This window comes from Rhinopithecus bieti, unplaced genomic scaffold (genome assembly GCF_001698545.2).
Source record: "Rhinopithecus bieti isolate Rb0 unplaced genomic scaffold, ASM169854v2 scaffold_574, whole genome shotgun sequence".
NCBI lineage: Eukaryota > Metazoa > Chordata > Mammalia > Primates > Cercopithecidae > Rhinopithecus > Rhinopithecus bieti.
The window spans coordinates 6,222,395-6,237,994 of NW_016803605.1; the positions used below are offsets into that span (position 1 = coordinate 6,222,395).

General features: G+C 45.1%; 1 protein-coding gene across 3 annotated transcripts in view; it reads left to right on the forward strand.

Moving 5' to 3' along the window:
- Positions 1 to 733: 733 nt before the first annotated feature.
- Positions 734 to 15,600, forward strand: part of VPS33A (VPS33A core subunit of CORVET and HOPS complexes) — a 37,188-nt gene continuing 22,321 nt past the window's right edge. Inside the window, exons 1-5 of one of the 3 annotated variants that reach the window (XM_017890453.1) lie at positions 857 to 947; positions 1,529 to 1,618; positions 3,332 to 3,397; positions 4,150 to 4,277; positions 6,691 to 6,877. In XM_017890453.1, the coding sequence (XP_017745942.1) occupies positions 4,168 to 4,277; positions 6,691 to 6,877 (297 nt within the window). In that variant the 5' untranslated portion in view covers positions 857 to 947; positions 1,529 to 1,618; positions 3,332 to 3,397; positions 4,150 to 4,167. Of the gene's footprint in view, positions 948 to 1,049; positions 1,167 to 1,528; positions 1,619 to 3,331; positions 3,398 to 4,149; positions 4,278 to 6,690; positions 6,878 to 15,600 lie in introns of those variants that run through there. The other 2 variants (XM_017890458.1, XM_017890448.1) reach the window with 2 other exon arrangements.

The window sequence follows — 15,600 nt, forward strand, 5'->3', positions numbered from 1 at the left end:
CCCCCCCCCCCCCCAGAAAAAAAGTCCACTCAAGATTCCCTCGACTCCTCACCATATTCATATATTTTAGCTCACAAATCAAAACAGCCTTGATTAGTGCAAAGCTAAGAACCTTCTGACTGCTGTAATTTAAAATATTTGAGCAGTGGGTGGCGGGGCACACCTGTGCTTCCAGCTACTCCAGCGGCTGAGGTGGGAGGATCACTTGAGCCCGGGAGGTAGAGGCTGCAGTGAGCTATGATCACGTCACTGCACTCCAGCCTGGGCGACAGGGTGAGACCATCTCAAAAAAATGTTTTTTTTTTTTTTCTATCCAAATTTGGCCTTAAGATATCATCTTACAGCAAGTACCTTTGCTGCAAATAAAATTCGCGATTTTAAAAGGGACAAGAGAGAGTCAATGTTTTTTTTTGTTGTTTGGTTGGTTGTTTTGTTGTTGTTTTTTGAGACGAAGTCTGCCCAGGCTGGTCTCGGACTCCCGGCCTCAAGCTATCACTCCTACCTCGGCCTCTTAAAGTGCTGGGATTACAGGCGTAAGCCACCGCGCCCGGTCTACTCCAGATCTTTAAAATCGCTTTTCAGCGCCCGACGACTCCTGGAGTGACCAGGTTCTGAAACGCACCCTGGGTCTTGGCGAGAATCTGAACAACCACCGGGGTAGAAGAAAGAGGTGGACACTAGGGCCAGGCGAGGTAGAACCCGAACCCGGTAGATTCCGTTTTCCCAGTTGGCATGCGCAGCCGCACCAGTCACGTGGACGCGTTGCCACGTGACTGCGTCAGTGGTCTTCCCGTTGGAACCGGAGGACTTGGTTGGCGTTGTGGGTCAGGGGGTGGTGGGGCAAGATGGCGGCACACCTGTCCTACGGGCGAGTGAACCTAAATGTGCTGCGCGAGGCGGTGCGTCGCGAGCTGCGCGAGTTCCTGGACAAGTGCGCAGGAAGCAAGGTGAGGGGCGGGAGGCAGCGACACCGCCCTCGCCTCCCCTGGTCCGGCCTAGCTTAATCCGTTTCCTGCCGCCTGAGTTCGCGGTTTACGAGGTCCCCGGGGCTTCCAGGGAGGCGAGCCTCAGGGCCTTTTTACCTGCACCCCTGTAGCGATGAAGGGGGGACCCTGGGCGTACAGCCTGGAGCGGGAGTGGCACCGCGACTGTTTTGTGAGAGCAGAGTAAGCCACTGTGATAGCCCGGCCGCTGATGAGCCGGTTTATGTCAGGTGTTTCCTCTGCTGCCTGCCGAGGCACCGGACGGGTGGGCGGTCCAACAGTGTGGATGGTCCAGTGTCCATTCATTACGGGGATCATACGTGTCAGTACAAATCGTACCTTAGAAACTCTTGAAACACCAGCACCTTGCAACCTGCTGCTCACGCGTGTTAAGAGAGAAGTTGTAATCATTTGGGCTTTTAACCTGGCCTCCTAAGATAGTATAACTTATCTAGTAGCACCGTTTTCACAAGGGAGTCAGGAACTAGATCAGAGATTTTATAGGATTTCTTTTAAATGGTGTCACCTCTCCTTCATCCCCTTAGGGTTTATCCGTCACCCTAAGTTACTGACAGTACAACTGTGAAAAGTCGAACTGGGGAGCCTCAGTCTTGGAGAGAACAGAACCCGAAGAGGTAGAGTGGGTGCTAGCAGCCTTTGAGAGAAAAAAAAACAGGCTACATCATAGGGGTCCAGTTTCAATTCAGCAAAGGATGCTGAAATCTGAAAAACATCATGGATTGTATCAGTGTCAATTTCCTGGTTGTAATATGTTACCCCTGGAGGAAACTGAGCAAAGTGTACAGGGGCTCGCTCTGTATTATTTCTTTTAATTAAATGTTAATGTACGATTATTTAAATAAATACTTTAATTTAAGAAAAAAATTTATACTGGAGTTAAGCAGTAGAAATACTCATAGGGGTCCAGAGTAGTGATTCGTGGTGTCAAAAAGTCCTAGGTTGGAGTCCTCACTCCCTTACACTCTGTATGGTCTAGGGTCTCTATATGGCCTTGGAAAGTTACTTAAACTTACTGAGCTTTTAAGAATTTTCTCTTCTGGCCAGGCGTGGTGGAAGAGGAAGTGGAATGTAATCCCAGCACTTTGGGAGGCCACGGCAGGCAGATCGCTTGAGCCCAGAGTTGGAGACCAGCCTAGGCAACATGGCGAAATCTCATCTCTACTAAAACACAAATTAGCCTGATGTGATGGCACACACCTGTAGTCCCAGTTACTCCAGAGGCTGAGACAGGAAGATCACCTATGCCCAGGAAATCGAGGCTTCAGTGAGCTGTGATTCCACCACTGCCCCGTCTCCAAAAAAAAAAAAAAAAAATCTTCTTTTGCCAAAATAAGATTTGTGATTCCTATATCGTAGGTTTTAATTCTGTATAATTGACAATTTCCATATGGCTCAATTTGATAAATCCATGACATAGATATACAAGGATGTGAATGTGGTCAGAAGTAATTAAATTTTTTTTTATTCGGCCGCATGCATTGGCTCACGCTTGTCATCCCACCACTTTGGAAGGACAAGGTGGGTGGATCACCTTAGGTCAGGAGTTCGAGACCAGCCTGGGCAACATGGTGAAACCTCATCTCTACTAAAAGTACAAAAATTGGCCAGGCATGGTGGTGCATGCCTATAATCCCAGCTACTCAGGAGGCTGAGGCAGGAGAATCACTTGAACCCTGGAGGCGGAGGTTGCAATGCGCCGAGGTCACACCACTGTACTCTAGCCTGGGCAACACTCAAGACTGTCTCAAAAATGAAATAACAGCAAAACCCCAAACATTTTTAAATTCTTTTTTCTGCTTTATTATTATTTTAATCTTGTAACACTAAGAGGAAATTTTTTTTTTTTTTTTTTTTTGAGACGGAGGTCCTCTTGCTCTGTCGCCGGGCTCTTGCCCAAGTGCCAGTGGCCCGGAATCTCCAGCTCCACTGCCAAGCTCAACGCCCTCCCGGGGTTCACGCCATTGCTCCCTGCGCTCAGCCCCTCCTGAGTAGGCTGGGACTTACAGGCCGGCCCTGCCCTCCAACCTCACCCCAGGCTAGGTTTTTTTTTTTTTGGATTTTTTAAGTAGAGACGGAGGGGTTTCCACCGTGGTTAAGCCCCCAGGAAATGGTTTGATCTCCTGAACCCTCCATCCATCGCCGTCTCGGGCCCCTCCAAAGTGCTCTAGGGATTTACATGGGCTTGACCACCGCGCCCGGCCGAGAAAATTTTTTAACCCGGAATTTGAAGCAAATATTCCTCCTGTTTATGATAGGCAATTTTTTATTGATATTGTTAAAATTCCTGGTATTAACTCTAATAAGAGAATGTTTCTCCCCTCTTACAGGCAATAGTTTGGGATGAATACCTAACTGGACCCTTTGGCCTGATTGCACAGTATTCACTATTGAAGGTAAATGAGCTATTTGGGTTTTGTTAGGGGATTAATAATGATTAATAATTCTGTACTTTAGCAGTTATGATAGGATTTTATATTTCTTCCTGAATCATTGGTTTGCAAAGCTGTTTGGTCTTTATAAACACGAATACTAGTGCCTGATTAACATTTTGTATCCATTGGCCAGTGATTCTGTACTGATTCTAGCATTATATTATGTGACCATTACCTGGTGTCTTTGATAGTTCATCATGTAAGCGTCATTTGAATGCTGATGCAGTAACAGTGGTTTTAGGGCTGGGCGCAGTGGCTCACGCCTGTAATCCCAGCGCTTTGGGAGGCCAAGGCGGGTGGATTACGAGGTCAGGACTTCAGGACCAGCCTGGCTAATGTGGTAAAACTCTGTCTCTACTAAAAATACAAAAATTAGCTGGGCACGGAGGTGCGCGCCTGTAGTCCCAGATACTTGGGAAGCTGAGGCAGGAGAATCACTTGAACCCAGGAGGCGGAGATTGCAGTGAGCCAAGATCGCGCCATTGCACTCCAGCCTGGGTGACAGGGCGAAACTCTGTCTCAGAAAAAAAAAAAAAAAAACAGTGGCTTTATACTGAAACTTTGTCCTTTATGTATTTGGCTTTGAGGGAATCTAAATTTCGATATTAAAATATTAACGTGCACTTGATTGGGGGTATTTATGATTTCTGAGTCTGAAAATGACAGGCAAATTTCAGTCTTTTTGTTAACCTTTTGTGTATGTGTTTGCCCAGGAACATGAAGTGGAAAAAATGTTCACACTTAAAGGAAATCGTTTGCCGGCAGCTGATGTCAAGAATATTATTTTTTTTGTCAGACCCAGGCTAGAGTTGATGAATATAATTGCTGAAAACGTGCTCAGGTATCTCAGAGCTTGTGTTTGATCTAAAATAGTTTGGTCCTTATAATGCTTTTAATGTATGAGCTCCTTCTCATGGAAGACCCTCACTCTTGCCAGTGCAAGGTGGTCTTTTGAAAAACTGGGATAAGCATGGAAGAATATGAAAGAGAAGATGGGGGCTAGGGGAAGGTGGAAATGGTTAATGGGTACAAAAAAAAAATTGAATGAATAAGACCTACTATTTGATAGCACAGCAAGGGGACTATAGTTAATAATAACTTAATTACATATTTTTAAACTTAAAGAGTGAAGCTGGACATGGTGGATCACACTTGTAATCCCAGCATTTTGAGAGGCCAGGGCAGGTGGATCACTTGAGGTCAGGGGTTCGAGACCAGCCTGGCCAACATAGTGAAACCCCGTCTCTACTAAAAATACAAAAATTAGCCAGGTGTAGTGGCGTGTGCCTGTAGTCCCAGCTACTCAGAAGACTGAGGCATGATAATCTCTTGAACGTGGGAGGCAGAGGTTGCAGTGAGCTGAGATCACGCCACTACACTCCAGCCTGCGGGACAGAGGGAGACTCCGTCTCAAAAAAAAAAAGAGTGTAATTGGATTGTTTGTAACTCAAAGAATAAGTGCTTGAGAGGATGTGCCCACCTGTTCTCCATGATGTTCTTATTTCCCACTGCATGCCCATATCAAAACATCTCATGGACCCCATAAATATATGTGCCTGCTATGTACCCCCCAAAAATTGAAAATAGAGAAGATGGGAAACTTAGGAGGTCGTTCTCAGCAGTTTGAGAGGAGGATCATCCTATAACCCCATTCTTTCAGGATAGCCAAAAGCTTAAACCTGTGTCAGTAAAAAGGACCCTAGTTTAAAAAAATAAACCTCCAGCAGTAATTTTTAAATATACTGCATGTACTTGAATTTCATAAGCAAAAAAAAAGCTGATTAAAATTTAATGTAGCATCCAGTCTATAGAGGAAGTGCTCCCAGCCCAGTCTCCACTCCGTGGTACAATTGATTGTTGCAGCTCCTAAAATCTTAAAAGCATGTGGGCTGTTTTTGGAAGTCCTCTGTCAAGGAGAGTAAGGGCGGGAGTCAAGAGTGATCTTTCGTTTTAATTTAAGACTCTTTATGGCTGCATTGCTTCGGTTGAAGAACCATTTGTTTTTAGTGAGACACAGTTACCCTATTTCAGTAAACCTGAGAGCTTTAATGCCCCATAAATGGTTTAAGAGAATGCTAGAAAGTTCTAGCCAGGACTCAGTGCTGCTTTCCTATCAGGGGGAAGAAAGAGAGAGTGGGCACAGCTGTAACACTTTCTGTCTGAGAGTCAGTTTTTGGTTATTTTTTTGAGACACAGTCTCACTCTGTTACCCAGGCTGGAGTGCAGTGGTGGGATCTCTGCTCACTGCAACCTCTGCCTCCAGGGTTCAAGCAATTCTCCTGCCTTAGCCTCCCAAGTAGCTGAGATTACAGGCACACCATGCCCAGCTAATTTTTGTATATTTTATTTTATTATTTATTTATTTATTTTGGGATGGAATCTCACTCTGTTGCTCAGGCTGGAGTGCGGTGGCGTGGTCTTGGCTTACTGCAACCTCTGCTTCCTGGGTTCAAGCGATTCTTTTTCCTCAGCTTCCCAAGTAGCTGGGATTACAGGTTCCTGCCACCATGCCTGGCTAATTTTTGGTATTTTTAGTAGAGATGGGGTTTCACCATGTTGACCAGGCTGGTCTCGAACTCCTGACCTTGTGATCCACCCGCCTGGGCCTCCCAGAGTGCTGGGATTACAGGCGTGAGCCACTGTGCCCAGCCATTTTTGTATATTTTATAGAAACGGGGTTTTGCCATCTTGACCAGGATGGTCTCGAACTCCTGACCTCAAGGGATCTGCCCACCTTGGCCTCCCAAAGTGTTGGGATTACAGTTGTGAGCCACTGCACCCAGCCTGAGAGTCAGTATTTATATTATTATTTTTTATTTATTTATTTATTTATTTATTTATTTGAGACGGAGTCTCACTCTGTCGCCCAGGCTGGAATGCAGTGGCCAGATCTCCGCTCACTGCAAGCTCTGCCTCCCGGGTTCACGCCATTCTCCTGCCTCAGCCTCCCGAGTAGCTGGGACTACAGGCGCCCGCCACCTTGCCCAGCTAGTTTTTTTTTTGTATTTTTTAGTAGAGACGGGGTTTCACCGTGTTGGCTGGGATGGTCTCAATCTCCTGACCTCGTGATCCACCCGTCTCGGCCTCCCAAAGTGCTGGGATTACAGGCTTGAGCCACCGCGCCCGGCCTATATTATTTATCTAGCCAGCATTTATTTAGTGCCTGCTGTGTGCCAGGCAGTGGGGATAAAAAAAGCAAAGTGGTCTATGACTTTTAGGAGCTCATAAGCTAACAAATGTTGCTTCCTTTGCAGTGAAGATAGACGAGGCCCAACGAGAGATTTTCATATTCTGTTTGTGCCACGCCGTAGCCTGTTGTGCGAACAGCGATTGAAGGATCTGGGAGTCTTGGGATCCTTTATTCACAGGGAGGAGTACAGCTTAGATCTCATTCCATTTGATGGGGATCTCTTATCCATGGAATCAGAGGGTGCGTTCAAAGTAAGTTTGGCATTTCCTTAACTTGAGGCATTAATTTTTGCCCAGTTTCTGAGTGTGAAAGTATCACAGTATTGATTACTGTGAAGCTGAGTCCCATTTTATATGTTTACTGATGCTTCAGGTTTTCTATTCAACAAATTGTTCATTTTCTTTGCCCATTTTTTTCTCGTTGAGTAATTCTTTGTATATTCTGGATGTTGATCATTATGGATTAGAAAAGCTGCAAGTATCTTCCGAGTCTGTGACTTGTCTTTCAACTTTGTTTTTTGTTGTTATTTTATTTTGTTTTATTTTATTTTATTTTGAGATGGAGTCTTGCTCTGTTGCCCGGGCTGGAGCGCAGTGGCGTGGTCTCGGCTCACTGCAACCTCCGCCTCCTGGGTTCAAGGGATTCTCCTGCCTCAGCCTCCTGAGTAGCTGAGATTACAGGCGTGTTTCACTATGCCCAGATAATTTTTGTATTTTAAGTACAGATGGGGTTTCACCATGTTGGTTTGCCAGGATGGTCTTAATCTCTTGACCTCGTGATCCGCCCGCCTTGGCCTCCCTAAGTGCTGAGATTACAGGCGTGAGCCACTGTACCTGGCTTAACTTTCTGTATAATGTCTTTTATCATGTAGACACTTCCCATTGAAAGTAGTTAAATTTTAAAATAATAGCTTTATTTATTATAACTCACAATACTGGCTGAGCTAAGTGGCTCATGACTGTAATTCCAGCACTTTAGGAGGCTGAGGCGGGTGAATCACCTGAGATCAGAAGTTTGAGACCAGCCTGGGAAACATGGGGAAACCCCGTCTCTACTAGAAATACAAAAATTAGCCGGGTGTGGTGGTGGGTGCCTGTGGTCCCAGCTGCTCAGGAGGCTGAGGCAGGAGAATCACTTGAACCTGGGAGGCGGAGGTTGCAGTGAGCCAAGATCGCACCACTGCATTCCAGCTTGGGCGACAGAGGGAGACTCTATCTCAAAAAAATAAAAATAAAAACAGAACCAAAACTCACAATGCCATGAAATTCTCTCCTTTAAGGTGTGAAATTCAGTGGTTTTTAGTGTATTCACAAAGTTGTGCAACTATCTCCACTATCTAAGTATGGCACATTTTAACTATCCCAAAAAGAATTCCCATGCCCAGTAGCAGTCCTTCCCTATCTTTCCTTCCCCCAGCCTCTGGCAGCCACTAATCTAGTTTAGTCTGTATGAATTCACCTATTCTGGAGTTTTCTTTTTCTTCTTTTTTTGAGGTAGAGTCTCACTCTTTTGCCCAGGTTGGAATGCAGTGACATGATCATACCTCACTGCAGCCTTGACCTAGGCTTGAGTGATCTTCCATCCTCAGCCTTTTGAGTAGCTGGAACTACAGGCATGTGCCACCACACCTGGCTAACTTTTTAAAATTTCTTTTATTTCTATTTTTATTTTTTGGAGAGACAGCATCTTACTATGTTGTCCAGGCTGGTTTTGAACTTATTCTGGATATTTCTTAGAAATGAAATCCTATAATACATATGTGGTCCTTTGTGTCTGGCATCTTCACTTAGTATAATGTTTTCAGGGTTCATCCAGGTTGAAGCCTGTGTGAGGCCTTCATTCCTTCGTATTGCTGAATAGTATTCCATTGTAATGATATTATCATTCATCAGTTGATGGACATCTGATAGGTTGTTTCCACTTTCTGGCTGTCACAATACTGTGAATATTGTGAAAAGTTTTTATGTAGATGTATGGTTTCCTTTCTCTTAGATATACCTAGGAGTAGAGACTGGGCGTGGTGGCTCACGCCTGTGATTCTAGCACTTTGGGAGGCTGAGGTGGGCGGATCATCTGAGGTTGGGAGTTCGAGACCACCCTGACCAACATGGAGAAACTCCATCTTTACTGAAAATACAAAATTAGCTGGGCATGGTGGCACATGCCTGTAATCCAAGCTACTTGGGAGGCTGAGACAGGAGAATCGCTTGAACCCGGGAGGTGGAGGTTGCAGTGAGCCGAGATTATACCATTGCACTGCAGCCTGGGCAACAAGAGTGAAACTCTGTCTTAAATAAATAAATAAATACACATGCACACACACACACACCCCTAGGAATAGAATTGCTGAGTCGTGTGGTAACTTTACATTTAACAATTGGAGGAGCTGCGAAACTTTTGCACTGAAGCTGTACCGTTTGTATTCCTAGCAGCAGTGTGTGAGGGTTCCAGTTGTATATCCACATGTACATACTTGTTATTCTGTCTTTTTTTTTTTTTTGAGACGGATTGTCACTTTGTCACCCAGCCTGGAGTGCAGTGGCGCGATCTCAATCTTGGCACACTGCAACCTCTGCCTCCTGGGCTCAAGCGATTCTCCCGCCTCAGCTTCCTGAGTAGCTGGGATTACAGATATATGATTTCCAAATATTTTCTTTTGTTCTGTGAGTTCTTTTCACTTTCTTGGTGAAATTGGTGTCGTTCAATGCACTAAAGTTGTACATTTTGATGAAGTCCTTTTTAGTTTTCCTCTTGTTACTTGTGCTTTCAGTATCATCTCTGAGAAACCATTGCCTACCCCAGGACCACAAAGATTCACTCTGATGTTTCCTTCTTCTCTGAGAAACCATTGCCTACCCCAGGACCACAAAGATTCACTCTGATGTTTCCTTCTAAGAGTTTTAGAATTTTTTATTTTTTAAAGAGACGGGTCTTACTATGTTGCCCAGGCTGGTCTCAAACTCCTGAGCTCAGGCAATCCTCCCACCTCAGCCTCCCAAAGTGCTGGGAGTACAGGCGTGAGCCACCGTGCCCAGCTTATAATTTTTTTACATCTTACGTTTAGGTCTTCAACCCATTTTAAGTTAATTCTGTATATAATGCGAGGTGGGGGTCCAAATTTCATTTTTTGCACATGGATATGTGTTTGTTCCAGCACTATTTGTTGAAAAAACTGTATTATCCTCATTGAATTTTCTTGGTACCCTTGTCAAAAATCAACTGTTCACAAACGTAAGGGTCTGTTTTTGGTCTTTCAGTTCTCTTCCACTGATCTGTATGTCCATATGTCCGTCCTTATGCCAGTACTACACTGTCTTAATTACAGTAGCTTTGCCATAAGCTTTGAAATCAGAAGTGTGAGTCTTTCATCCTAAGGCAGGTAAATGTATCACTTTTGTTCTTTTAGATTGTGCTTTTTGAGTCTTCATAAATCTTCTACTCTGCAGACAAAGAAGGCAATCTTCTTTTTTTTTTTTTTTTTGAGATGGTGTCTCACACTCTCACCCAGACTGGAGTGCAATGCCGCGATCTTGGCTCACTGCACCCTTTGCCTCCCGGGTTCAAGCAGTTCTCCTGCCTCAGCCTCGTAAGTAACTAGGATTACAAGGCACATGCTGCCATGCCCAGCTAATTTTGTTGTGTATTAGTGGAGATGGGGTTTCACCGAGTTATCCAAGCTGGTCTTGAACTCTTTTTTTTTTTTTTTTTTTTTTTTTTTTTTTGAAACGGAGTCTCGCTGTCACCCAGGCTGGAGTACAGCGGCCGGATCTCAGCTCACTGCAAGCTCCGCCTCCTGGGTTCACGCCATTCTCCTGCCTCAGTCTCCTGGGTAGCTGGGACTACAGGCGCCCGCCACCTCGCGCGGCTAGTTTTTGTATTTTTTAGTAGAGATGGGGTTTCACCGTGTTAGCCAGGATGGCCTCGATCTCCTGACCTCGTGATCCGCCCGTCTCGGCCTCTCAAAGTGCTGGGATTACAGGCTTGAGCCACCGCGCCTGGCCCATGGTCTTGAACTCTTAAGCTTCCACCCACGCCAGCCCGTTTTTTTTTTCTTTTCTTTTCTTTTCTTTTTTTTTTGAGGCAGAGCATTGAGGACCGCGGTGGGTGGTGGAGAATGAACAGACACAAGAGACAAAGACAAACAGAGAACATGGCGGCCGCGCCTAGAGCCTCCGCCTCACTTTATTTATACTCCATAAATCCCACGTCAGCAAAATAACACAATGCAAAACAAACTTTCTGCACCCAGATGTAACCTTCTGCTTAGTTCCTTGTCTCTAAGTTCTTTCTTACTTGTCTGCCTTCTTGGCGCCTACTAGAGTTCATTAAAAGTTCAACTAGAGATACTGTCCTTGAACCTTATCTATTCTTAGCATACTGTTTTCAATGGCCCCTGCAGCAGAGTCTCACTCTGTTGCACAGGCTGGAGTGCAGTGGCACAATCTCGACTTACTGCAACCTCCGCCTTCTGGGTTCAAGTGATTATCTTGCCTCAGCCTCCCAAGTAGCTAGGATTACAGGCATCTGCCACCACGCCTGCCTAATTTTTGTATTTTTAGTAGAGACGGGATTTCACCATGTTGCCCAGGCTGATCTTGATATCCTGACCTCAGATGATCCACCTGCCTCATCCTCAGAAAGTGCTGGAATTACAGGCGTGAGCCACTGTGCCCAGCCTGAAGCTACTTTTTACCCCAGTTCTCAGACTGCCGCTTATCCCAGAAGCAATCACTATTTCTCTTTTTATTTTTTTGGGGGGGGATATTATATGCAGCTACAGCTCATAGTATATAATCCCTCCCCACTTTTGTACAAGTAGTAGCATATGACATATACACTTTGGTATGTTGCGTTATTCTCTTAATAATATATCTGAGTCATTTTCTACTACATATGGCAATGCTTGTGTTATTCTCATTTGAAGCTGCATAGAGTTCCATTGTTTGGATGTACCGTAATGTACTCAATCAGCCTTCTAGTGGAGGGCACTTTTTTCCTCCCTATGCTGTTGGAGGCCATGCTACCGATAATGAGCCTGTATGTAGGCCCCTCTGCACATGCGCCCTTTGTAGGCTGCCTTTGCCTTGGTTGTTTCTTTTGATATTGCTTCTGGTAGTTTTGGCTGTGTGTATGTTTTTAACATAATCACACTTACCCATGTTTCTTTGATTTATGAGTTTATGATGCTGCTGCTGCTGCTGGTGGTGCTGCTCTGGAGACTAGAATTTTTTTTTTTAATTGTTTTTGAGACAGATTCTCACTCAGTCACCCAGGCTGGGGTGCAGTGGCATAATTTCAGCTCACCGCAACTTCCACCTCCCCAGTTCAAGCAGTTCTCCTGTCTTAGCCATCGAGTAACTGGGATTACAGGCACATGCCACCATGCCCGGCTAATTTTTGTATTTGTAGTAGAGATGGGGTTTCACCATGTTGGCCAGGCTGGTCTCGAACTCCTGACCTCAAGAGATCTGCCCGCCTCGTCCTCCCAAACTGCTGGGATTGCAGGTGTGAGCTGCTGTGCCTGGCGTTTTTTTCTTCTTACCAATAAAATACTTAGAAGGTAGAGACTAGAACTTTAGAGAACCACTGGTATAGTACATAAATTTATTTGAATCATTTTTTCCCCATTGTGTTGTTATAGAGATCACCTCATTAAAAGAGTTAATTTGTTGACAGTTTTCACAAAAGGGGGAGAAATGCAACTTTTTTTTTTTTTTTTTTTTTTTTTTTTTTGAGGTGGAGTCTCGCTCTGTCGCCCAGGCTGGAGTGCAGTGGCCGGATCTCAGCTCACTGCAAGCTCCGCCTCCTGGGTTTACGCCATTCTCCTGCCTCAGCCTCCCGAGTAGCTGGGACTATAGGTGCCCGATATCTCGCCCGGCTAGTTTTTTTTTGTATTTTTTTTTAGTAGAGACGGGGTTTCACCGTGTTAGCCAGGATGGTCTCGATCTCCTGACCTCGTGATCCACTCGTCTTGGCCTCCCAAAGTGCTGGGATTACAGGCGTGAGCCACCGTGCCCGGCTGAGAAATGCAACTTATTTAAAAAGATAAAATAGGCGAGGCACAGTGGTTCATGCCTATAATCCCAGCACTTTGGGAGACCAAGGTGGGAGGATCACTGAAGGCCAGGAGTTCGAGACCAGCCTGGGCAACAGAGTGAGGCCCTGTCTTTACAAAAAATTAGCCAAGCATAGTGATGTGCACCTGTCATTCCAGCTACTCAGGAGGCTGAGGCAGAAGGATCACCTGAGCCCAGGAGGTTGAGGCTGCAGGGAGCTATGATCACACCAGTGCACTCCTGCCTGGGTGACAGAATGAGACGTGGCCACAGAAAAAACTGAAAAATAAAAAGTTAATCTGGGACAGTAGAAGTCAGTGGCACTACCAACTAATGCTATAACCAGGGGACTTGCTTGGCTTTTTTTTTTTTTTTTTTTGAGATAGAGTTTCACTCTTGTTCCCCAGGCTGGAGTGCAGTGGCACAATCTCGGCTCACTGCAACTTCCGCCTCCCGAGTTCAAGCAATTCTCCTGCCTCAACTTCCCGAGTAGTTGGAATTAGGTGCCCACCACCACACCTGGCTAATTTTTTGTATTTTTAGGAGAGACAGAGTTTCACGATGTTGGCCAGGCTGGTCTTGCACTCCTCACCTTATGATCCGCTCGCCTCGGCCTCCCAAAGTGCTGGGATTACAGGCGTGGACCACTGCACCCAACCCTCTTGGCTCTTTTGTACCCTGTTCCCTAGTGGTTTACTTACACTAAATCCCATCTGATGGTAATACAGATTTCCCTCTCACATTTTATAGGAGAATTTCAGCATACCAAAAAATTGAATTGTACAGTGAACACCCATCTGTCCACCACTTATCTTCTGGATTAACAGTTTTCTGTATGTGCTTTATCACATACCTGTGATGGTATACCCATTTTTATTAATCCATATTTGTGTATTTAATGGGAGTTGGTAGCAGCTGAAGCAAACTCTCTTGGAGTGACAAAATCTGTGCAGAGGAGAAATAATCTGTTTATTTTACTTATGATTTGTAAGAAAGGGCAGAACTATTTTCTTTTTTTTTTTTTCTTGAAACTGAGTTTCACTCTGCCGCCTAGGCTGGAGTGCGTTGGTGCCATCTCTCACTGCAGCCTCCACCTCCTGGGTTCAAGTGATTCTCCTGCCTCAACCTCCTGAGTAGCTGGGACTACAGGCGCCCGCCACCATGCCGGCTAATTTTTTGTGTTTTTAATAGAGACAGGGTTACACCATGTGGCCCAGGCTGGTCTCGAACTCCTGACCTCAGGTAATCCACCACCTCAGCCTCCCAGAGTGCTGGGATTACAGGCGTGAGCCACTGTGCCTGGCCAGAACTATTTTCTACTGAGAATTTCAAGTCTTTGGCTTTGTACATTCACCTAAGATGCTGTTTAGAAAGAAAGGATTTTGAAGCCGGGCGCAGTGGCTCACGCCTGTAATCCCAGCACTTACTTTGGGAGGCCGAGACGGGCAGATCACGAGGTCAGGATATCGAGACCATCCTGGCTAACACGGTGAAACTCCGTCTCTACTAAAAATACAAAAAATTAGCCGGGTGCGGTGGCAGGTGCCTGTAGTCCCAGCTTCTCAGGAGGCTGAGGCAGGAGAAGGGCGTGAACCCGGGAGGCGGCAGAGCGTGCAGTGAGCTGAGATCGCACCACTGCACTCCAGGCTGGGCGACAGAGCGAGACTCTGTCTCAAAAAAAACAAAAAAAAAGAAAGAAAGAAAGGATTTTGGCCGGACATGGTGGTTGATACCTGTAATTCCAGTACTTTGGGAAGCTGAGGTGGGCAGATCACCTGAGGTCAGGAGTTTGAGACCAGCCTGGGCAACATAGCAAAACCCCATTTCTACTAAAAATAAAACAATAAATAAATAAAATAAAAATTAGCTGGGTGTGGTGGTGCATGCCTGTAATCCTAGCTACTTGGCAGACTAAGGCAGGAGAATCACTTGAGCCAGGAAACAGAGGTTGCAGTGAGCCAAGATCGCACCACTATACGCCAGCCTGGGCAACAGAGTGAGACCCTATCTCAACAACAACAACGAAAAAAAAGGCAGGGGGTTTGGGGGAGTTGGAAGAAGTGGCAGAAAAAAAAAAAGAAAGGACTTTATCTGGATGGTAAAGCTAAGAGCTTTACCTAAGAGCCTAATTTTAAAGTCAACCCCGATTTTTGACGGAGATGATATAGTCGTATTTCTGTGATTTTCAATACTGAGCACAACTTGGTGGTTTCTTGGCTTCAGGAGGCACATCTAGATCTCTGTGTTTTGAGTTACGGTTGTGATCATCTATGTCATTGCTCTGTGTAAAATGTGAGAATTAGAGTTCTGCCCAGTTGAATGCTCAATAGCATTGCTTAAGGTACTGTAGTCTTTATTCGCATATATAAAAATCAGCATATATAAAATCTGCCTCTTTTATGCAGACTGCAAGGTATTCTGTTGTGTGGGTGTGTGAGACTTTGGGGTAAAAAAAAAATGTGCATTTAAATGTTAAGGTTATTGGGCTGGGTGTGGTGGCCCTTTGGAAGGCCGAGGCAGACAGATCATCTGAGGTTAGGAGTTTGAGACCAGCCTGGGCAACATAGTAAAACTCCATCCCTACTAAAAATACAAAAAATTAGCCAGGCATGGTGGTGGGCGTCTGTGATCCCAGCTACTCAGGAGGCTGAGGCAGGAGAATCACTTGAACTTGGGAGGTGGAGGTTGTAGTGAGCTGAGGTTGCCCCACTGCACTCCAGCCTGGGCGATAGAGCAAGACTCTGTCTCAAAAAAAAAAAAAAAAAAAAACGCAAGATTAAAATCTGTTGCTAACTTTTACATCTTTTAAAAAATATTGTAAAAGAGATGTCTTTGTAGTAGTACAACTTAAAAAAATTAAGTAAAATATCAATGCTATTTGGAGGGGAGTTCCTTAATGTCTTTTTTTTTTTTTTTTT